The 24,646-nt window shown below is 41.1% G+C and overlaps 1 protein-coding gene across 3 annotated transcripts in view; it reads left to right on the forward strand.

Annotated features, from left to right (window-relative positions):
* The window catches only part of SF3B3 (splicing factor 3b subunit 3), a 47,490-nt gene that overhangs the window by 20,804 nt on the left and 2,040 nt on the right, over positions 1-24,646 (forward strand). For 2 of the 3 annotated variants that reach the window (XM_030297741.2, XM_030297742.1), the window contains exons 10-24: positions 1,258-1,353; positions 5,075-5,147; positions 10,663-10,814; positions 11,342-11,497; positions 12,459-12,614; positions 13,132-13,275; positions 16,458-16,580; positions 17,317-17,471; positions 18,691-18,865; positions 19,623-19,828; positions 19,930-20,086; positions 21,489-21,614; positions 22,029-22,241; positions 23,592-23,690; positions 24,400-24,543. In XM_030297741.2, coding sequence (XP_030153601.1) covers positions 1,258-1,353; positions 5,075-5,147; positions 10,663-10,814; positions 11,342-11,497; positions 12,459-12,614; positions 13,132-13,275; positions 16,458-16,580; positions 17,317-17,471; positions 18,691-18,865; positions 19,623-19,828; positions 19,930-20,086; positions 21,489-21,614; positions 22,029-22,241; positions 23,592-23,690; positions 24,400-24,543 — 2,175 coding nt within the window. The other variant, XM_030297743.1, reaches the window with a different exon arrangement.

The following is a 24,646-nucleotide window of genomic DNA, read 5'->3' on the forward strand; positions in this document are numbered from 1 at the left end:
CTGTTTCATTGGAATTTGAGGAAATAATAGTGTAAATAGTTTGTAGATAAGATCAAATTTATAGAAAGTTCAGGTATCTACAGCAGAGCTATGGGTATTTTGTGCCATGTATATCCTTACTAGTCTGGTGAGGCAAATGGATCTCTTCTCTGAGTACTGTTTTTAAATGCATATAGTAATAAACATAAGATAGCCAATAGAGCAAAATATTAAGTTGTGAAGAAATAGTATATGTGCTTCCTTGTCAAGGCTTTAAATAACAAGATGGTGCATTTGAAATAGATAAGTTAATTTATTTCAGCGAGAGATCAGTGTGAAGCCTGTATGCTCTCAACATATCTTTGTCCATGTTACAGTAAAGCTGTACTGCCTTCTAGACAAGAATTTTCATTTGAACTGGCCAGTTTGACAAAACTACAGTACAAATGATTGACCTCTTTGTGTATTGACCAACAAATGTACTGGAAAGCAGCTGGATATCTGGGATACCAACACATGGCTTCCCCATCTGGTGGCTGAGCAGTCAGATGCAGTTACCCCGTAGTTGGTCAGCTACATCATAGGAGCATCTGTAGATAGAGTAACTTTGATAATATATAGTCTAATAGATTTAGTAGATGTAATTTTTTTTTAATGTTTTTTTATTTATTTTTGAGACAGAGAGAGACAGAGCATGAATGGGGGAGGGTCAGAGAGAGAGGGAGACACAGAATCTGAAACAGGCTCCAGGCTCCAAGCAGTCTGCACAGAGCCCGACGCGGGCCTAGAACTCACATACCGCGAGATCGTGACCTGAGCCGAAGTCGGATGCTTAACCGACTGAGCCACCCAGGCGCCCCAGTAGATGTAATTTAGAAGTAGTGATGAGTGGGATAATTGGAGGAATATAAATTTTAACATTATGAATAAGTATGATTTTTGTTGGTGACAGTTACAGATCCTGATAATATTATAGTTTATATTTTTAGCTGAAAGGAGATGGTAAACTTCATTTGGAGGTTATATAACACTCATTTCACTAAGTAAGGAATGCTCTGCTAATTTAAGAATTGGTACAAGCCTTTTTTTCTTAGTTAAAGTTGCTGCTGCAAACTGATTTGTTTTTTGGAACGTGGGGGCTTTTTCCCTTGATTCCCCCAGGGCTAATAGCCAATATGTAAGTTTAGTAAATTAAAAAGTATTTTGTCCCTGAGAATGATCAAATTCGGTGTGAAAACTTAGTACAAGTAGACATTTTTTGTCTTTTTCACTGTGCAGATAGCTGATCTGGCCAATGAAGACACACCACAGCTGTATGTGGCCTGCGGTAGGGGACCCCGATCATCTCTGAGAGTCCTGCGGCACGGACTTGAGGTAAGATGGGTATTTTTAGATCATCTGCAGGGTTTGGAGAAAAGCATTGGAAAAGCAGCTTGTAACTTTATTCTAATGAGATCAATGGTATATTTAATGTTTCTATGAAAGAAAAAATGTTTTCTTTCCTATTTCCATAAAAGTTAGAGTTTAAATTTCCTGTTCTTTGACATGTTAGCACAATAGGCACATTTTAAAAAATTGGCAAGTGAGGATCAAAGGGGGAAAATAATCTTTACTGGTTCCAGGCTCACTAGTCATAACAGAGGATATCTGCATGGAACATTTTATTCCATTTTTTTTCTAGTCTTGGTCTGTGTTCATTGTTTTTAGATAATTATATCTTTTTACCTCAATGTATACGTTTTTGTATCTTACCAAGTTTATTCTTTATTATGTGTTCTTAGGTTGTATTATTTTTAGTGTTTCTATAATATTCCAGTATAGTGGTTGGATCAGAATTTATGTAATAAATCTTTTATTGTTGCATCTTTTAGGTGATATAGACACTCAGAACTTTCTTTTTAATTTTTTTTTAATGTTTGTGTATTTTTAAGAGAGAGAGCCTGCATGCACATATGTGGGGGAGGAGCAGAGAGAGAGGGAGACACAGAAGTAGGTTCCCGGCTCTGGGCTGATAGCACAGAGTCTGGCGTGAGCTTAAACCCACAAACTATGATATCATGACCTGAGCTGAAGTCGGATGCTTAACCAACTGAGCCACCCAGGTGCCCCCAAAATTATCTTTTCAAATGCTACATCTTCCTGCGATTCTAGGGTTCATGCTTTTTAGCAAGTTCCTTTAACTTGGTTTTGTTAGGAGCAAAACAAAGCTTCCTATGACAGTTTGCTTCATAGTTGAGGGTTGGCATGCTATAAGCTCTCAATGGCCCACTGCCTGATTTTGTAAATTTTTATTGGAACGCAGCTAAGATGACCTTGGTTTTGAATTCTGGCTCTATCACTTAATAGCTATTACTAAGCTTTTGTTTCCTCTTCTGTAAAATGAAGTTAAGTACCTGCTTTAAAGATTGTTGTGTGAGTTAAGTGAGGTAATGCATATAAAGAAGCACTTAGCTCAAGCTCTGGCATACAGTAACAAGTATGTTACCTATTAACACTGTTAATGTGTTTCAGGGGGTGCCTGGGTGGATTAAGTGTCTGACTCTTGGTTTTGGCTCAGGTCATGGTCTCGTGGTTTGTGGGATTGGGCTGTGCCGACAGCGCAGAGCCTGCTTGGGATTTTTTCTCCTCCCTTTCTGCCTCTCCCTCCACTTGTGTGCACATGATCTCGCTCTCTCAAAATAAATAAACTTTAAAAAGAATATATTTCTCTTTGAGAAATTTGAAGATTTTTTTGGCTGTGCCAAAAATATCAGGCCACCAAATTTTTAATGACTCAAATCTAATTTAGACTAATAGTTTTTAGTTATTGCTCGTTGGATCCCATTTAGCATTTGGTGAAAGCTAACATTCTCCACCAAAAGTGCATATGTGCCTTATCAGAAAGTGTTGTCTACAGTAGAAGAGATAAAGGACCCAATTAAGAATCATTGTTTTTGAGTCTTCTGCCCCCTCCCAATTTTTTAAATTTTAAAAATTTTTTTTCATTCAGTTTTTGAGAAAGAGCACGACTGGTGGAGGGGCAAAGAGAGAGGGAGACACAGGATCTGAAGCAGGCTCCAGGCTCTGAGCTGCCAGCACAGAGCCTGATGTGGGCCTGAACTCATGGACTGCGAGATCACAACCTGAGCTAAAGTCGGATCCTCAACCGATTGAGCCACTCAGGCACCCCTGCCCCCTCCCAATTTTTTTCCAATTCTATAGAAGATCTTGATTATACAGAAAAATATTTTGAAATTGTTGAACATTGCTTTGTTCCTGTATATCTATTTTTAAAAAAATTTTTAATGTTTATTTTTGAAAGACCGAGTATAAGCGGGGGAGGGGCAGAGAGAGGGAGACACAGAATCTGAAGCAGGCTTCAGGCTCTCTGCTGTCATCACAGAGCCTGACATGGGACTCGAATTCATAAACCATGAGACCATGACTTGAGCCGAAGCTATTAACCAACTGAGCCACCTAGGTGCCCCCCTTGTATACCTATTTGTTGAACTTTGTTGTTTAGCTTTATTGTGGTCTCATTTGAGCAGGGTCATTGTCACTATTACACTTGGTATAGAGTATCGCACACCTAACACTTAAGTTTTATTGTTGATGAAGTTTTCCACAGTTCTCCTGTTCCATGATTAGGTATTCCTATTATTTTATCAGTAAAGTAAAAAAAAAAGGTAATGCCTTTAATGGATATATGTGAGTTCTTTTTATGAAATGTGGTTACACAGTATAATATATTAAGCTGTCTAATTGTTTCTTGGTGGTTTTAAAAATAACATTTTTATTTTGGAATGGTTTTATATTTACAGAAAAATTAGATATAGTACAGAGAGTTCAGGTATAATAACATACACCTAGTTTTCTCCTCTAGATCATTTCATCTCAGGTATTTCATTTCCTCTCATGTTTGAGAACTTATAGGATATGCAGAGGCTTCTTGAGTCTAATCTTCACATTTTTTTAAAAAATGTTTTTATTGATTTTTGAGACAGAGACAAAGTGTGAGCAGGGGAGGGGCAGAGAGAGAGGGAGACACAGAATCTGAAGCAGGCTCCAGGCTCTGAGCTGTCAGCACAGAGCCTGGTGCGGGGCTTGAACCCATGGACTGTGAGATCATGACCTGAGCTGAAGTCAGACGCTCAACCGACTGAGCCACCCAAGCGCATCTTGAGTCTATTCTTATGGAACGTAAAAAATCTAATAGGAAGGACAGAATAATTCCTGAAATTACTTTTTAGGATTTAGGAAATCACATAGGATCCCCTGTGAGGTGGTGATTGGGATTTCTATGAGAGCTTATAGGAGGGAGTGTGGACTGCCAGGCAAGAGGATAAGGGAAGATTTTTCCTAAAGGATGTGCCATTTGAATTGGTCCTTGAAGAGAGATGTGATTTGGCCTTAAGGGGGTTAGGAAGAGAAATGGGCTTAGATGGCTGTTTCATTCCACGTGCTCTCTTTTTGAGGAGGATGCAGGCATGGCATACCCAAAGGAAATATATGGTTTTTGCTGCAGCAACTATCCTCCTGAACATTCCATCCCATTTTGCTAAAGTTTGTTATGGAGATCTCCAATATTTCCAAGCCTTTTTGGCTCTTAACTCTTTTTTTTGACAGAATATTTCCATTCTTTTTTTTTTTTTTTTTGGTTAATGTTTATTTATTTTTGAGAGAACATGAGCGGGGGAGGGGCAGAGAGAGAGTTGGAGACAAAGAATCCAAAGTAGGCTCCAGGCTCTGAGCTTTCAGCACAGAGCCCAACGCGGGCCTTGAACTCACCAACCGTGAGATCATGACCTGAGCCGAAGTCAGGTGCTCAACCGACTGAGCCACCCAGGCGCCCCTGATATTTCCATTGTTTTAAAGATTTTTTTTTTTTTCGTTAGTAAGTAATCTCTACACTCAACATGGAACTCGAACTTAAAACCCCGAGATCAGGAGTCACATGCCCTACCAGCTGAGCCTGTCAGGTGCTCCAGTTCCATTCTTTTAATCCAGCATGCAGTATGAGCACTGCTGTATCAGAATCCTGTTATCAAGTGTAGTTGTAAGCAAGGAGCTAATTTTTATGCTCATTGGATCTGTGGTTTGTGTCCTCCTCTGTCAGGTGTCAGAAATGGCTGTCTCTGAGTTACCCGGTAACCCCAATGCTGTCTGGACAGTGCGTCGGCACATTGAAGGTAAGTAGCCCTTTCCCAACAGTCAAAATGTGGGTCTGGGTAACATCGACAGTAGAAGGCTTAGGAGGTTGCATTCATAATGTTTTTTTATTGCTTCATTTAACAATATACTAGAAACTTTTTCTGGCCTGACACCATGTTTCTCAGGCTCTCTCAATCAGGATGCCTGCACCTTTTTGTATGCATGAGTAAGGGGTGCATTAGGGTGGCTGTTAATACATCTACACTCCCGTATTGTAGAGCTGTCATACGTGTTGTTCTTTGACCATATTCATCCTGTTGCATCTGTGTAAGAGGTGTGGTGTGAAGGAAAGTTTTTTGCTTCTTCAGTTTTCTTCAGCAGTTTTCTCCTGTTGTGCTGAAACCATGGTGAAGTTGAAGGTGTTGTCCTAGGTATTAAGAGATTTAGTTAAGCTTATTAATCAATTAGTCCTGCTCAATGGGTGGAATTGTGCTTAAGGGAACTGAAGATTGAGATCGAATGGAATCATAATTTTTGAATGGGTGGAAAAGAGTGGATGGAGGAAAGAGGAGTCTGAGTTCTTGGATAAAAATGGTCACCTTTTCCTAAAATTTTGAAATTTAGGTAAAAATGCATAACAGTGTGACAGCAGGATATTCTTGAATCAGTTGAATGTGAGGAATGAAACTGAATTCTCATTTTCCCTTGGATTCTCTGTGGGTGTAGGTCATTTCTATTCTTAGACTTCATCTTCCTCTTGTTCCCTCAGGAATGTGGGCCTGGTGAGATCACCCTGGCCAGCATAGAAAGCTTTTTCAAGAAAACAGCTGGAAATCTTCCTGATATTTTGATGTCCTGATATTTTGATGTTCTGATGTTTGATTTTATGGGAGTTGGGAAATGTGTAGGAGGGAAACCTCGTGTTATTAGTAGAATGCACATTATGGTGGATTTTGTTTTCATGTGGGTGTTTGAACCAAGTCTGAGTTGAGTAGATAGAAAAACCAAATAGGAAATTAGTAGGTTTATTTTTGCTAGAAGATAATTAGTAGATGACTGATTTTGATTTTCCCATTTTGTATAATTTCTTCATAAAGAAACTAGTCAAATTGATGTTCACCTTTAGCTTGGTGGCTGGTTGGTATTACAACTCCTGATGAAAACGTTGCCTACACTCTGAATTTTTTAAGCCTTTGAGATAAAACTTAGTATTCTTCTTTCTTGTTTTGTTTTCTAGTACTTGAACTTTATTTTACAGTAGTTTTAGATTTACAGGAAAGTTCCCCCTCATTTTTATGATGAAGGCAGAAAAATTAGGAGTTGACTCTTTCAAGATAGTGCGTTGAGGTAATAGTCTGACAGCATGGTCTCTGAGCTTCCAGTCCAGTGTTCCTTTGACTAACGCTGAAGTTGGAGTCTGTCGGTCTTGCTGGTCTTTAGGATAAGTTTTATACTCTCATCGTGCAGTCTTTCAAGTGTCCACCTTGTACTTAGTAATTAAGAAAGGATTGGATCTCTACTCTCAGAGCCCTTGCCATCTAACACAAGAAGACAAGTACACAAAACTGCTATGTGTTCTGATGTAATGAAAGGCGCACAAGCATGTTGCCAGGACAGGTTAGAGGAGAGGGAATTGGCATATGTTGGAGAATCAGAAAAGACTTTTTTGGACAATGCTTGATGAGTTAGTGATAAGCAGTATGTTGCATGATGGAACTTGTAGCTGAATGTTTTTCTTACCAAGTTTTAGGAATTGACTACATCCTGATAAATTTCACTCTTTAGAAACTATAATTTGGGTGGTCACCCACAAAAACAGGTCAGGTTCTCTCTGTTCATTCTCTTTGCAGATACTCCAAGTTACTGTTGTGTGACTATCCCACATGTCCACACATGCTGTAGTGTTCAGGCAACTACTAACCTTGGCTGGTACTTGGTGATGCACACTACCAATACCAAGCCTTTTTTTCTCTTCCACAGGTGGCTGGTGAAGGTGCTGATCACCACAGGTGTGTACATACTGCTAGGGTCTACCATGGGGTCTTCTAGTTTACCCAGGGAGAGGGATTTGTACAAAATATTAAGACCGCCCTGATGGCATCTCAGAGAGTAACTTTGAAATTGGCTGTTCATGTGCATTGTAGTGATGGCACACCCATCTGCCTATATATTAAACGGTTGGAGGCAGGAATCGGCTACCCTTACTTTTTCCCTAAGTAGAAAGTATGACTAATGTGTCTTTCACTAAAGCTGAAAGAACCTGTAGCTAGAAAACCTTAACTCCGTACTTTCCTTTGGTGATTCATATGTTCCAGGTGTACTGACTCAAGCCCTGGAGAAAGCCACCTATTTTTGTTTTTTTTTAGTATAATCAGGACTGCTGAGGCAAGACAGGCACCAAATAGAGTGTAAAGTGAGAATGAGACACTGGAAGCTTAAACCATCTTTGGTCACTCAGCATCTGTGGTCCCTCAGTTTTGGAGTGAGCTGTGTTTTGAGCTTCAGATGCCAACACAGAGGAAAGAAGAATGCATTCCTTCCCCTGTGGGCTGCTTCAGCAGTGCTCAGTTAAAAGTCCTCTTTAAGTGAGACAAAGACGCATTCTCATACCCTAATATGATGGCATTGATGTTCTTTTATGTGAAACTTGTAACTTCTGGAAAAAGGCAACATGGATGTATCTGGTCATTTCCCTTGATTTTGTTTTGAACTCCCAATTTTTTTTAAATGTTTGTTTTTGAGAGGGAGAGAGAGAGTGTGCGTGCCTGTGCATGTGAGCTAGGGAGGAGCAGAGAGAAAGGGGGGGGGAGAGAGAGAGAGAGAGAGAGAGGGAGAGGGAGAGGGAGAGGGAGGGAGGGAGAGAGGGAGGGAGAGAATCCCAAGCAGTCTCCACGCCATCAGCGCAGAGCTCAGTGCAGGACTCGATCTCACAAACCGTGAGGTCATGACCTGAACCAAACTCAAGAATTGATTACTTAACCAACTAAGCCACCCAGGTGCCCCCTGAACTCCAACTTTTAACCTGTAACTTCCTTAGGACATGAGCAATTAGCCGGCTATAGGTCCTCCTGGATATAGAATGGAAAGGGTAGAAGTTACAGTGTGCCTAGTATTCCTAGGGTAATGGATATTTTGAGGAAATCTGTGATGTAAAGCTCTACTGCTTGTTGAATTGCTCAGCAAATGTATGTAAATCCCCTGAGCATCTCTCTCTTTTTGTGTCTGAACAGTATGGGGCCTTGGGTCAAAGGGAAGATAAAGTCCCAGGCAGCTTTCCTTCCTCTCTCCCTTCATTCTCTTGCATGTAAGTCAAAATTTGCGTGGTCTCTTTGCTGAAGTTCCTCCCTTTCCCCTTGATTGAAGGAAGAGACCAGAAATCCTGGCCAGTTAACAGCCCTTTGATGTTTGGCTTTAATTTGTTCTGGCATAGTTTTTAGGATATAAGGTTTCAGTAATGAGAGTGTGGGAAAAGACATAGTATTCATGTAATATTAAAATTAAGTAATTCCTGTTATTTTTACACAATAGAAGCTTCCAGTTCAAGAACAGCTGGAGTAAAGCTTCCACGTTTGGCGTTGTGTGGAGATCGATTTTGGTTTTGTTGTAAACTTTTAAGACATCCATTTCAGGGGCAACCATGTCCTTACTTACATGGTCCTGGTCTTACAAAGTCATTTTATAAGGTGTCCCCAAAGCATTTGATACATCTTGACAATTGTAACTAAAATAATCTAAAACCAGCATATCTACTTGTCCGTTGTTACTCCTTATGATTTAGAACTTGAACCTTATTCTGGATTCCTGGTGTAGCCGTTAGATTATACCCATTGGGAATGATCTTTGATCCTTGCCTTTCAGCCACTCAGTACACACATGTATTATTAAGGAAAAGTTTGGAAAACCTTACTCACCCTTACTGTGTGAGTAATTTCATGTGTGAAGCAATTTCATAAAATATATTTATTTCTATATATTTCTATTTAAAAATGCTGATTACAGCCCACCAAATTGACTACGTCCTGCTCATAGGGCAGAATACTGCTGTAGGCTACACCAATGATACATCTTCAGTTGGTCTCTTTTTCTGTAAAGAACACTGATTCTGCCGAACTAAGTGAATAATCTTGGTTCACCTGAACCACCTTTGGAGCAATCAGAATCCATACTGTGTCCTTGTCATGTGTGGGATGGATCTGCCCTAGGGTGTTGAGCTCTGACAAGGGCTCAGGCAATGCAGGGTCCTATAGCTACTTCTATGAGTAAGGTAGCCACTCTAATTTAGTACCTTGTCTACTTGTCATTCAGTCCCCTGTTGACCTGATTTCTGTATGAGGGGGAGACAGAAAGGGGAATTGATACAGAAAATTGAGAAGTAAAATAGAAAAATCTTAACCCTTCCTTAAAAAATAACATACCTTTCTCTATTCATCATTTGAAAAGTTTTATGCCAAACATTGTACTGGGTGTGGGAGATGCACAGAGTTGTTTTATGTGTAGGATGGAATATATATGGGAAACAGGTGGCCTTTAACTGTGGGATCTGTATGAGAAACTTCTGGGAGTGCCTGTATTCAGATCCTCTGACTTGGAGAAACTCATTTGTGTTTATTCATAACTGTGTTTCGTTAAATGAAAAGCAAATCCTAATAGGATTGTTCCTGACCACTGAATAGTTGCATTTTAAATTTTTTTTTTTTTTTTTTAACATTTATTTATTTTTGAGACGGAGAGAGACAGAGCATGAACGGGGGAGGGTCAGAGAGAGGGAGACACAGAATCTGAAACAGGCTCCAGGCTCTGAGCTGTCAGCACAGAGCCCGACGCGGGGCTCAAACTCACGGACCACAATCATGACCTGAGGTGAAGTTGGGCGCTTAACTGACTGAGCCACCCAGGCGCCCCAATAGTTGCATTTTTAAATAATGAGAGTAGAAAGGTTAAGGGCTGACAGTATAAACAATAAAATACTTCCTGGTTAATGCTCTTATCTCATTTTAATTGGGATATCCTAGGATTCGCTGTTTTAAACCTGAGGGTGACAGTCTCATTGAAGCTTAAGTAATCTGTTTTATTCATCAGGTATTCTGTTCCCATAGAATCGGTTTTTGGAAGAGGCTGGGGACCTTTCCTAGTTATAACAATTATCTTTAAGAATGGATTGTGATGGGCATCTAGCACAAATAAATAAGCTCTGAGTTCAGTATATGTAAATATTGTAGTTTTCAGAATTTCCTCCTGCCTGGTTCCCCTGCTTTGTCCTCTTGGATTTTTCCAGCAAATGTCTCAAGAAAAATTGATTTTCAGAGGTGTTAGGGGTGGGCATATGTACTCAATGTATTCAGGCCTTTGAGGAAGCAAAGTGTATCTCTAGGGTGTTACTATTTTCAATTATCCTTTGGATCATCTTGTGCTGTTTGCCACATGAGTCTGTGTGATGACTACACATAGAAGTTCCTTGGAAGGTTTCTGAAGAGAAAACTTAGTATATCTCATTTGGGTTTGTAACTAATGAGTTCTTAGCTAACCAACTCCTCTTTACTTTCGTTTTTGCAGATGAGTTTGATGCCTATATCATTGTGTCTTTCGTGAATGCCACACTTGTACTATCCATCGGAGAGACTGTGGAAGAAGTGACTGACTCTGGGTTCCTGGGCACAACCCCAACCTTATCCTGCTCCTTGTTAGGAGATGATGCCTTGGTACAGGTCAGGATTCCCAGAGAGTTATTCACCTTACTTTATCCTTTCATTGTGGTGTAGACTGCTGTGCTTACATTAATGAGCTTTTAACTCATTTTTTTTTTAAATTTTTTTTCTTTAACGTTTATTTATTTTTGAGACAGACAGAGCATGAATGGGGGAGGGTCAGAGAGAGAGGGAGACACAGAATCCGAAACAGGCTCCAGGCTCTGAGCGGTCAGCACAGAGCCCGACACGGGGTTCGAACTCATAGATCGCGAGATCATGACCTGAGCTGAAGTCGGAGGCTTAACCGACTGAGCCACCCAGGCACCCCACTTTGAACTCTTTTGAAGTGAACATTGCAAACATGAACTTAGGTTAATTTGACCTGTCTGGGGCCTAGTGATTCTTTTTGTCATTGACCCGATTGGTGCCTCAATGCAGTGGTGCCAGTTCGGACAGGAGTGACCCATCTGGTAAGGGTGAGGGTCATGCTGAGTACAGAGTCACATTGCTAAAGTCAGTTTCCTTCTTCTTGTTGCTGACTGTAGGTGTATCCTGATGGCATTCGGCATATAAGAGCAGACAAGCGAGTCAATGAGTGGAAGACCCCTGGGAAGAAAACGATTGTGAAATGTGCTGTGAACCAGCGACAAGTGGTGATTGCCCTGACAGGAGGAGAGCTGGTCTATTTTGAGATGGATCCTGTATGTTATTTTATCATTCATTGTGGAACTTAGTGTTAGGATCCAGAGGTAAAGATGAGAGTTGTAGTTCAGTATTCACAAAGAGAATTGAGGAGGGAAAGTGTTCACAAGCAAATCCAGCCCAGTGGGGATGGGATAGGGAGGCTAAGTTCATGTTTTAATTCTTTTTTTTTTTTTTTTTTTAATGTTTATTTTTGAGAAAGAGGGCATGAACAGGGGTGGGGCAGAGAGAGAGGGAGACGCAGAATCTGAAGCAGGCTTCAGTCTCTGAGCTATCAGCACAGAACCTGATGTGAGGCTCAAACCCATGAACCGTGAGATCATGACCTGAGCCAATGTTGGATGCTTAACCAACTGAGCCATGCAGGTGCCCCTCATGTTTTAAATCTAACTAGAGTTATGAAGTTCCATCTTAGCAATGAAATATTTTATTCTCTTGCCCTTCACATTCTACTTTTCCAACATATATTGGCTAAAGGTTTTAATTTTTACAATCTGAAGCCATTTCAGAAATTTTCTTTTGCTTTTCTGTATGGAAGGATATTGGGTATACTTACCATGCTCTCAGCAAAGTTTCTGGATGTGGTCATCCTGTATAGTGTAACTGTACCTCTGGTTGAGATTTCTTTAAGTATTTGAATTTGAATTCATATTTGAATTATCTTTTATCCAAAGTGTTCTCATGAACAGATGAATAGTTTTCTATATTTCTATTTCCTGAGAGCTAGGTTGGTTTAGAAAATTTGTAACATATTGTATTTATTAAAGACAAAAACATTGTGTTGTCTCTTGATTGTCTCATCAGTAGTTTTGCTTGCTCCTGGCCTTATGTAGAGAAATTCTTGGTCATTGATTATAGTAAGAAGGGTGAGAGGAAGCAAAAAGGAACTTAACAGTCCTTTCCCAGGCTCAGGGTTTAGGGGCAAGTGGGAGTCGTTTGTGACCTCTCTTTCTTCTGTAGTCAGGACAGCTGAATGAGTACACAGAGCGGAAGGAGATGTCAGCCGATGTGGTGTGCATGAGTCTGGCCAATGTGCCTCCTGGAGAGCAGCGGTCTCGCTTCCTTGCTGTGGGGCTGGTGGACAATACTGTCAGAATCATCTCCCTGGACCCCTCAGTGAGTGTCACCCTTGACTTCAAGGATCTTCCCATTGGAAACTGAGCTGCTGGCTCACTCCTGATGGGCATCTCTGAAATTGTCTGGGCTAGACCCTGAAATCAGTATCTGCCACTTCTGATTATCATAGCAGCACACCTGGGGAGTCTTTGTGAAGATCCTGATGGCAGACTACTAAGTGTTGTTTTGCCTTAAGTCTTGTCTCCCGTTTGTAGTGAAAAAGAAACAAAAAAACCCAAGACTGCTGAAAAGGACTTGGACTTGGCTCCAGGGCCTTAGATGACTTTTAAGAGCTGCCTTTGCTTATTTACCTTTACCATTATCTACTTTTACAGAAAGGAAAGCATGGTTCTCTCCAGAGCTTATTCTAAGATTTGGTTTAACTAGTGTTAACCCATTTAAAGCTCACTATAGGATTCCCCTCCACAAGAAAGTTGTTTCTTCATTCTGAGAATTAGATTTTTTTCCCCAAAATTGGTCATTTCCCCTGTTTTATTCTTTTCTCTTTCCTCCTTAGGACTGTTTGCAGCCTCTGAGCATGCAAGCTCTCCCAGCCCAGCCTGAATCCTTGTGTATTGTGGAAATGGGTGGGACTGAGAAGCAAGATGAGCTGGGTGAGAGGGGCTCTATTGGCTTCCTATACTTGAATATTGGGTTACAGGTAAGAGATCTGAGGCTCACATTGAGGTCAGGCCTTCTTTAGCTTTTATGCACTCCTTGTTCTATATGGGCATTTGCTGTGCCTGTGGTTTCATTTTACCACCTCATGAAAAGTGAATGGTGCTGGTCTCTGTTCCACTTCTCTCCTCTCTAATTAGAACAAGTCAGGCCTAAAAAAATAAGTTATGTTATGTTATGTTATATTATATTATATTGTATTATATTATATTATATTATATTAACACTACAAGTTATTTGCAAACGTAAGTTTCACTATTTGAGACTAGCTCTAACAGATGTGTGGGTTGTTTTCTTTTTAGGCCTCAATTTTATTATCATGCTGAATACAACTTAACAGTTCTTTAATATCTGATACCTTGTTCGTGTTCTGGTGTTTCTTGGTTTGTGTTGGTTTTGTTTTTTCCAAAAACGCTTTTACCTTTGGTTCTACTTAGGATCTGCATAAAGCTATCCACAGTTTGCATTTGCATGACCTATCCCTTTGTTTCTTTTATTTTTATTGTATTTTATTTATTTATTTATTTATTTATTTATTTATTTATTTATTTAATGTCTTGTTTATTTTTAAGAGAGAGACAGAGCGTGAACGGGAGAGGGGTCGCTCAGGCGCTGCCTCCCCCTTTGTTTCTTTTAATAACTGTCCTACCCTAGGGGTGTCTGTGTGGCTCAGTTGGTTAAGTATGTGCCTTTTGATTTCAGCTCAAGTCATGTTCTCGTGGTTGATGAGTTCAACCCTTGCATCAGGCTCTGCACTGACAACAGTGCTTGGGATTCTCTCTCTTCCTCTCTCTCTGCCTCTCCCCTGCTCTCTCTCTCTCTCTCTCTCTCTTTCAAAATAAATAAAAACTTAAAGAAAAATTGTACTACACCGTTTTTGTTTTTTTTTTTTTTAAAGAAACCAGATCATTTGTCTTGAAGAATTTCTGCCTTTTGGATTTTGGCAGAGTCCTTTCTTGTGTGTTTAATGTTACTGTTCTATCCTCTGTAATTCCTATAGACTAGAGGGTGGATCTAGAGCATGCTGTCCATTAAAAATATAACATAAGCCCTGTGTAACTTAAATATTCCTGTAGCCACGAAAAAGGAACAGATGAAGTTAACTGTAATGTTTTATTTAAACATTTTTGTTTAAAATGTCATCTCAATTTGTTATCTGTATAAAAATTAAGATAACTTTGTTCTCTTTTTTTTTTTAATTTTTTTTTTTTCAACGTTTATTTATTTTTTGTGGGACAGAGAGAGACACAGCATGAACGGGGGAGGGGCAGAGAGAGAGGGAGACACAGAATCAGAAACAGGCTCCAGGCTCTGAGCCATCAGCCCAGAGCCCGACGCGGGGCTCGAACTCACGGACCGCGAGATCGTGACCTGGCTGAAGTCGGACGCTTAACCGACTGCGCCACCCAGGCGCCCCTTTTTTTTTTTTTTTTTTTTTGTTCTCTTTTTTAACAAAGTCTTTGAAATCTGATATTTTTATTTTTTGAATTTTTTAAAGGTTTAATTTTTTTTTTAACGTTTATGTGAGAGAGAACGAACACAAGCACTGGAGGGGCAGAGAGGAGGGAGATGGAGGATCTGAAGTGGGCTATATGCCGAAAGCAGAGACCCCGATGCAGGGTTTGGGTTCACGAGCTGTGAGATCATGGCCTGAGCTGAAGTTAGACACTCAACCGAGTCACCACAGATGCCCCCTATGTTTGTTTGTTTAATTTTTTAATGTTTATTTTTTGAGAGAGAGAGAAAGAGTGGGGGAGGGTCAGAAAGAGAGGGAGGCACAGAATCTGAAGCAGGCTCCAGGCTCTGCACTGTCAGCACAGAGCCCGGTGTGGGGCTCGAACTCATGAACTGTGAGATCATAACCTGAGCTGAAGTGGGACGCTTAACCGACTGAGTAACCCAGGTGCCCCGATGTATATTTATTTTTGAGAGAGAGAGAGAGAGAGAGTGCAAACAGAGAGAAAGGGAGGCACAGAATCCAAAGTAGGCTCCAGGCTCTGAGCTGTCAGCCCAGAGCCCGATGCAGGGCTCAAACTCTTGAACCCAAGAGATCGTGTCCTGAACTGAAATCAAGAGTCAGACTCTTAACTGACTGAGCCACCCAGGTGCCCCCTGATATTTTGTATCTTATACTTAAGGACACATTATCTTCTCATCAACCTTTTACCTAATAACAGTCATTGATGGCACGTTGCCTAGATTCATTATGTCATTAGGGACTGGGAAATGACAATTTTCTATTTCATTCTTCATTTTATTAGCTAGAACTTTTCTCCAAAGAGGAAATTTGCCTATCCCAAAATACAGTTTGTAGAGGGAAAGGATAAGTACTTTGTTTTTTCCCCTTTGTTTATCTGTTTTCACAGTAAGGAATTGGTGCCAGAGTAGTCTCCAGTTAGGGTTAATGAAGTAATTTTTTATTATTTTTTATTTTTAGTTTTTTTGGATAACCTGAACTTGCAGATTTTTATATATTTGTGTCTTAAACTATTGTCTTTTTCATTTGTGGATACTAAATTGCCTCTTTTTAGATGAGTAAAAGTTCCCTTTTGAAGTTAGGTTTTTTGTCGTTTGAATATGACCCCATTCTCTTTGGGGCCTTCCTTCTGGCATAACAGAGTGCCCTATATACACTTGGAATATTTTTGCCCCAGCCCTGAATTAGCCAATTCTCTTAAGAGTCTTTTTTTTTAATGTCTGTTTTTAGGGAGCGAACATGCGTGAGTAGGGGAGGGGGAGAGAGAGATGGAGAGAGAATCCCAAGCAGGCTTCATGCTATCACAGGCAGAACCCAACTCAGGGACAAGCCCAGGCAAACACAGTTTGTAAGTTCACAGAGCCTGCTTGAGATTCTCCCTCTTTCTCTACCCCTTCCCCCATTGCACTCTCTCTGTCTCTCTCAAAACAAATAAACTTTAAAAAAGAATAGTTTAACATACATGGTAAAAGAATTTTAAAGGATATACAGTGAAAAATAAGTGCTTTTCATTTAGTAAATGTTCAGTAACTACTTGAATGAGCAAGTGGCTGGCTGATCATTAGGATATTCTTTAAACCAGCAAGTCATTTCCTTCCATCTATTCTGAACTTACATATTTTGTGAAGTCGCCAAGGGAGGGATCTTCCATTATGGATAAGTTTCACCCACTCTCTCTTTTTTATTAGAATGGTGTGCTGCTGAGAACTGTCCTGGACCCCGTCACTGGGGATCTGTCTGACACCCGCACTAGGTACCTGGGGTCTCGTCCTGTGAAACTCTTTCGTGTCCGGATGCAAGGCCAAGAGGCAGTAAGTAATGAAAGTGGGCAGGCAGCATGTTTAGACGTTAGTGGCATCAGCTGAGAAAAGTTCCCTTGGTGTAAGTTTTGCTATCATTAATTCACCCATATATAGTTAGTTTGACATTAGCTCCCTCTTGTAAGTTTCTTTCATGTAGGGAGTTGTGGATCCCTTCATCCAGAGCTTTCCATGGCATTGAGCTGTTTTGGTTGTGGGTAGGTTAGGATATGGATCTGTTCAGCCCTCAGGCTGGGCAAATGGAGGTGATTGAGAGGTAGCTAGAAACCTCCCATCTGGGGTACCTTTTTCCACAAGCAATCTTGTACCAATACCAGGGTTTACCAAGTTATGTGAAAGAGATTGGGAAACATTGTGTCCTTTGTATCTAAGAATGTTACTATTGCTGGGTGCTATGCTAGTTCTTGACTTGCAGTCAGCATTAGGTGCAATAGCATGTCATTCTTGGAACTGTCCAGCCTTATGATAGTATTCGCATTTTACACATGTGGAAATGTAAAGAGATTGAGTGATTAGGTCATAACAGCTAGTAGCTCATGCTTTGAGCAGATAGTAAGCCATACATACTGCCTCTTCTCCAGGACTCTTTTTAATCTTACGGTAGCCTTTTAGGTTTCCAAAATTCGTTGGGATGTTTTGCAGACTGAAAGTTACAGGTACGGAGTTCGGTTAGCATTCCAAGTTTGTGTTTATCCCAAGCTTATTGGAGGTGTTTTTCTTTCCTCAGGTGTTGGCCATGTCTAGCCGCTCGTGGTTGAGCTATTCTTACCAGTCTCGTTTCCATCTCACCCCCTTGTCTTATGAGACCCTGGAATTTGCGTCTGGCTTCGCCTCTGAACAGTGTCCTGAGGGCATTGTTGCCATCTCCACCAATACCCTGAGGTGAGAGTTCCACACTGCAAGCCCACTGGGAAGTTCTGCCAATGGCTGGGATTCTGGTTCTGCTAGAGTGTTGGCAGAAGTGATGAAGCGATGACTTGGTGGCAGTGAGCCGACTCTTCACCGTGGGACTAGGGTGTTGGAACTGAAACCTTCATTTGGCTCAGGATTTTAATGAAGTATTGGTAGCCAAGTTTCAGTGTCTGAAGTTTTAGCTTCTGTTTAGATTTTCACGGCCAAGTTTTAATATACTGATCAGTACAGTTCACTTTCCTTAAGATTTAAGACTCTTGTTTTCCAGGGCAGCGCCATTGGATTAGTTTTAGAGCAGGCAGGAATTGAATCTCTGATATCTTTTTCTCATTCTCATTCTGTCTTATTTGCAGTGTTACATGTTCAGTTTTAACCTCAGTATAAATTCTTTAGGCCTTTTGTAAGTTGACAGACTCCTATTTATGCTGAGTATGTTAGAGTGTGCACTATCTATATTGTTTTGACTGTCTCAAGTTTTGGGTTTGTTTTTTTCTTTTTTGGTCTTTTGCTGCCACCCATGTTCATGTCCTAGTTGTAAGTATTGGCTCGTCATAAGAGCAACTCTATCAAGAGGCTATAACTTACCAAGTGGATAACTTACCAGGTGAACTCCCAGATCTATGCAGTAGCTTTCAGGATCTTTTCAGTCATTGTTCACTCTCTCTCTAACCTCCACACACATATATACCTTCTATTTCAGCAGAATTGCTTTACCTGCATGGTGTTTTATCTCTCTTTTTTAATGTTTATTTATTTTTGAGAGAGACAGTGAGCTAGGGAAGGGCAGAGGGAGAGAGGGAGACAGAAATCGAAGTATGCTTCAGGCTCTGAGCTGTCAGTACAGAGCCCGATGTGGGGCTCGAATCCACAACCCTGAGATCTTGGCCTGAGCTGAAGTCAGGCTTAACTGACTGAGCCACCCAGGTGCCCCTCCTTTGAAGGTTCTAATGTGGTTTTCAACGGTGAAAACCAGAGTCACCATGAATAGTTGCTGGCTGTTCCTGGAGTGGAAGTCCTTCTAGGATTTGTCTATTGTGCAGAATCTTCTATATTAGAAGGCATGCTTCTTACTGCCAGCATTAGAGCTTAAGGGGTGATGCATTTGCTGTGACTGCTCATGGACTATTTTGACATCATTTTCTAGTTCCTGAATGAATAATCTATTAATTCCCTGCCTTTCTCCCCATAGGATTTTAGCATTGGAGAAGCTAGGTGCTGTCTTCAATCAGGTAGCCTTTCCATTGCAGTATACACCCAGGAAATTTGTTATTCACCCAGAGAGTAACAACCTTATCATCATTGAGACAGACCACAATGCCTACACAGAAGCTACAAAAGCTCAGAGAAAGCAACAGATGGCAGAGGTAATGAGACTTGACTTTTAGGGTTCAATTAAAAGGCACTGAAATTTTGTTGAAAAGTTTAAACTTGTGTAATTTTTTATTATATTCTAAAGATCCAGGCTCTTGTCAGGTCCTTTAAGTAGAGCCCTTTGCCAGAATCCTTAGTTTTAGAGGTTTTTTTGTGACTTGGAACTAATATACTGACCTGGGTTTATTTAGTACTCTGCTTTCTTTCTTAGAACATAGTTGTTCAGTCTTTGAGCTTCCTAAACAGTCTGTATGTGTTTCCTGGATTTGAGCCCAAAGGAGACAGCTTTCATATTTTCCACAACACTTCTTCTTTCCAGAAATCATTTCCCAGCAAAAAACAAATAGATCCAACCATGTAAAACTGTATCTGGCCTGGAAGAGAGGAGACAAATAGTAGTCTTAGCATGGGAAGTTAGATGGGGTAGGTGGAAGAGTTGTGTTTTCATTTTATGTATCTCAGACCATTTGTCGGTTATTTGTCATTTGATGTTCAGTTTTTTTGGTATTAAAAAAAAGAAGTACCTGATTTCCCCTTTAGTGGTTTCCCCTCCTCCCCTTATATATACATCTTTCCCTTTAATCTTTGTTTTGGGAAATCTGGTTTTGGCCTACAGACTTTGCTATTGTATATAATATGAACTCTCCTTGGAGGTGTTTTTGCTACTTGACCACTTCTCACCCAGCACCCACTTCTGAACACACCAACTCTTCCGTGTTTTTATTTTCGTTTGTTTTGTTTTTGATTTAGGAAATGGTAGAAGCCGCAGGGGAGGACGAGCGGGAGCTTGCTGCAGAGATGGCAGCAGCGTTCCTGAATGAAAACCTCCCTGAATCCATTTTTGGAGCTCCTAAGGCTGGCAATGGGCAGTGGGCCTCTGTGATCCGAGTCATGAATCCTATTCAAGGGAACACACTAGACCTTGTCCAGCTAGAACAGAATGAGGCTGCTTTTAGGTAAGGAGCTCAGGACATCAGCTCAAGGGTTTTGGAGGCTCTTATGGGAATTTTCTGGCCTATAACTAATGCTTGATTCCTGCTTCTTTCTCTGTATACAGTGTGGCTGTTTGTAGGTTCTCCAATACTGGTGATGATTGGTATGTGTTGGTGGGCGTGGCCAAAGACCTGATACTCAATCCCCGGTCTGTAGCAGGGGGCTTTGTCTATACCTACAAGCTTGTGAACAATGGGGAAAAATTGGAGTTTTTGCACAAGGTAGGAACCAGCCTGGATCTTAGGTCCTACTAGACTCTCCCACTTTTGCTTAAGTTGTGGGTCAGGTCTTCTGGTGACCATTTTGGGAACCAGCTCATTGATGGTGTTCCATCTGTTGGTGGCACACAGGAAATGCTGGGGTTTTCATGCTCCAGTGAAGCTCCATTGCCTGGGTGTCCCACCGGAAGCCTATGTGCTAACCATCCACAGTGGTGAAATAGATGCAGACTGAATTGGCCCCTTGTTTACTAGTTTTACTAAGCAGGCAGCAATTTGTTACCAAAATCCAGCAGTTCTAAAGAATTAATATTCTTTCAAGAGTTAATATTTAACAGATACAGAGAAGTTCTGGGGATAGATGGTGGTTTTGGTTGCACAACACTGTGAATATGTTTGATGTCACTGAACTGTATGCTTAAAAATGATTAATGGGACACCTGGGTGGCTCAGTCGGTTAAGCGTCCGACTTTGGCTCAGGTCATGATCTCACGGTCTGTGAGTTCGAGCCCCACGTCGGGCTCTGTGCTGACAGCTCAGAGCCTGGTGCCCATTTCAGATTCTGTGTCTCCCTCTCTCTCTGCCCCTCCCCTGTTCATGCTCTGTCTCTGTCTGTCTCAAAAATAAATAAACGTTAAAAAAAAATGATTAAAATGGTAAATTTTATGTGTGTTTTAATCACAAATTTTATTTTTTTTAAAGTTTATTTTTGAGAGAGAATGCATGCATACAAGCGGGAAAGGGGCAGAGAGAGAGAGGGAGACACAGAATCTGAAAGAGGCTCCAGGCTTTGACCTGCCAGCACAGAGCCTGTTGTGGAGCTTGAATTAGGAACTGTGAGATCATCACCTGAGCCAAAGTCGGACATTCATCTGACTTAGCCACAATTTTTAAGTTAAAAGGGAAAAAATTCCTGTTCTTTCACACAGTACATTTATGTATCTCCTTTCCTTCAGCCCTTCCACAGGGAAGTATCCTCTAAGAAACAGTTACTTCATGGAGTTGTCTTGGTGCTAAACTCATTGTGTCTCCCTTGTCACTAGCACTCCATTCCAATCCGTCCACAAGCAGCAATCACTTCTCCAGTATTGAGTCTTCACTATTAGTTAATAGCACCATTTGAATTAGCATGGGCTCAGAGACAGCATTCCTCAGGCCTGAGGGCTTCCTTCCACCTGTGGCACTGATTGATTTGCTGAGTGATGTGCAGTGTATGGGACCTATTTACCCAAACACTCTGTTTCATAGAAACTGTTGTATGTGTGATTTATTTCTCTGATGAGCAAAAGATGATCACTCATTGTCTTCCTGACAGATGCCTGTAAAGATATTTTAGGTTTGAGAGGGTGGGGTTAGCGTATGACTGGTGTTCTGATAGCTGCAATACCTGCTTTTCTTCTCACAGACTCCAGTGGAAGAGGTCCCTGCTGCCATTGCCCCATTCCAGGGGAGGGTGTTGATTGGTGTGGGGAAGCTTCTGCGAGTCTATGACTTGGGGAAGAAGAAGTTACTCCGAAAGTGTGAGAACAAGGTAAATATGCTGGTAGAGGGCTTCAGATGTAGCTAGTGTGGAAGAAGGAAACATGGGCAGGATGGTGGACAGTAACTTAAAATCACATCTCTTTATTAGGACCTTGTAGTTCCCCAATTTCAGCCTAAGAATGAGGCCTTTGAGCCTGGGGAACGAGAGCAGTTAGGTGGCTTTCTTGATTTCTTCACATAAAGAACCAGATTCTGTCCTGCTTGCTTCTATAAGGTATTTAACTCTGAGAACTGAGCATATATTTCCTCTATATTAAAACCAGTAGTTTTTTTCCTGTCTTTTAGCAATTTTTTGCTGACTACTATTCTCTAGGCCCTGTATGTGTTGAAGTCAGGAGCAGCTGGACTTTCTGTGTGTTCTGAACCTCAAGGTTACTCCTATTGCTGTCCGTGTTTTTCCCAGCATATTGCCAATTACATCTCTGGGATCCAGACTATTGGACACAGGGTAATTGTGTCTGACGTCCAGGAAAGTTTCATCTGGGTTCGATACAAGCGTAATGAGAACCAGCTCATCATTTTTGCTGATGATACTTACCCACGATGGGTCACTACGGCTAGCCTTCTGGACTATGACACTGTGGCTGGGGCAGATAAGTTTGGCAACATTTGTGTGGTGAGTTGATGTTTACTTGGCTTACATTGATGTGTGGAAAAGCTGGCATAGTTTTCACTGGTAAAACCGAGGACCCAGGACTGTGATTTCTAATATGGAAAGTAAAAATGAGTATATAATTCAATCCTACTAAGGCTGCCTCTAAAAATGAAACTGTTATGTAAGCTTTCTTATCATTTTTTAAGATTTTTAAATTTTATTTATTTTTAAAGTTTTTTTTTAAAGTAATTACTGCACTCATTGTGGGGGTCAAACTCACAACCCCCAAATCAAGAGTTATACACACTCTACTGACTGAGCTAGGCATCCGCCCCATTCTTGTCATTTAGAACCTCCTCTCCTCCATCCCTCCACAACCTACCAGTCCACCTTCTTCATCTTCATTGGAATATGATTTTTTTTAATGTTTAGGGTTTTTTTTTTTTTTTTTTTTGAGAGAGAGCGAGCGAGCACGAGTAGGGGAGGAGCAGAGAGGGAGAGAGAGAATCCCAAGCAGGCTGTGCACTGTCAGCACAGAACCCAGTGTGAGACTCAGATTTTGGAACTGTGAGATCATGACCTGAGCCAAAATCAAGAGTCAGACACTTAACTGGCTAAGCCATCCAGGAACCCCTGGAACATAATTTAATAGTGATAGGTTTCATTTGAACTAATGAGTAATGTATATTTTTACTTTTATCAGAATTTTGGCCTCTCTTTTTAAAAAAAAATTTTTTTTTTAACGTTTATTTTTGAGACAGAGAGAGACAGAGCATGGACGGGGGAGGGTCAGAGAGAGGGAGACACAGAATCTGAAACAGGCTCCAGGCTCTGAGCTGTCCGCACAGAGCCTGATGCGGGGCTCAAACTCACGGACCGCGAGATCATGATCTGAGCTGAAGTCGGCCGCTTAACTGACTGAGCCACCCAGGCACCCCTCTCTCTCTCTTTTTTAATGAGAGCCAGCACATGCGCTTGGGGGAGGGGCAGAGAGAGAAGGAGAGAGAGGATCCCAAACAGGAACGCACTGACAGCAGAGAGCCTGGTGCAGGGCTTGAACTCACCAACTATGAGATCATGATCTGAGCCGAAGTCAGAAGCTTAACCGACTGAGTTACCCAGGCTCCGGCTTCTCTTTTTAAGCCCAGTGTCACTTTCCTTATTTATGTCCTATGGCCTTTGGTTTGCTTTTGCTTAGGGCTTGATACTCTTGAGTTTCTCACTCAGACACTAGGTGCAGGAAACCAGCTCAGGCCTATGCCAAAGTTGGTGTCCCAGGCTTGCTTTCAAGGATCTGGGGCAAACATTGCTTGGTGATTCAGGTGAGTAAGTGTAGGACCCAGTCCTCTGACTTGTGTCACTTCCTTGTAGGTAAGGCTCCCACCTAACACCAATGATGAAGTGGATGAGGATCCCACAGGAAACAAAGCCCTGTGGGACCGGGGCTTGCTCAACGGGGCCTCTCAGAAGGTAGGATTACAGAAGGGGCTCGGAAGGATGGGAGCCAGCCTGCATAGTACATTCCCCATGGCCCTCACTGAGGGAACAGTTTTTAGTCACTTATCCACAGCGCACATGATTCTGCTAAGTACTCTCCTGTGTATGGAAGTCCTTTTTTGGCCTGTGATGGACAGATGCTAGGTTTGATGTAAAATGACCAAGTCAACATTCCATTTTTATGACTGTAGAAATAAGATTTTTTTCCAAGACATTTTAGCAGTTGAGTGGAGCATAATGAGTTTCTTGGAAAAAAATTGTTAAATAGGGTCACTCCCTTTATGAATCAGCTTCTCTCTGAGATGTTCTGGGTTCTTTACTTTTCTCCTATAGGCATGTATTTCTGTAGTAAAGCATCTCTGGACTTCTTAGATCTATTTTAGAAGGCAAGTCTAATGACTGTTGCTTTTTAATAATTTTCTGTGGGTTTTTTTATGTAAACTTGATAATTTAACAAAAATTTTTTTCACTCTAATTGTTTATCAGAAATGATCTAACTTTAGCATGTTGGTGGGGACATTAATCTCAAGTAAATGTTAACATTCTGAAGTATTTTTAAGTGTTAGTGAATTTTGGATTTAAAAGAAGATGAAATCTGCCCTTTGGAGGCACTCCTTGCTCTTGGTAATCTAGAACAGGTTGTGAGGGCACTCATAGTTACTAGTCTGTTTTTGACTTGCAGGCAGAGGTGATCATGAACTACCATGTAGGCGAGACAGTGCTGTCATTACAGAAGACCACACTGATCCCTGGAGGCTCAGAATCGCTTGTCTATACCACCTTGTCAGGAGGAATTGGCATCCTTGTCCCATTCACATCCCATGAGGTAAAATAAAATCTCCCACACTCTTCTGGCCTTTGCTTTGGCAAGGTTGTTTCTTGGTGCTGAATCAGCCTAAGAGGACAAATCTTATGTCCCCACTTGCAGC

This window comes from Lynx canadensis, chromosome E2, assembly GCF_007474595.2.
Source record: "Lynx canadensis isolate LIC74 chromosome E2, mLynCan4.pri.v2, whole genome shotgun sequence".
Classification (NCBI taxonomy): domain Eukaryota; kingdom Metazoa; phylum Chordata; class Mammalia; order Carnivora; family Felidae; genus Lynx; species Lynx canadensis.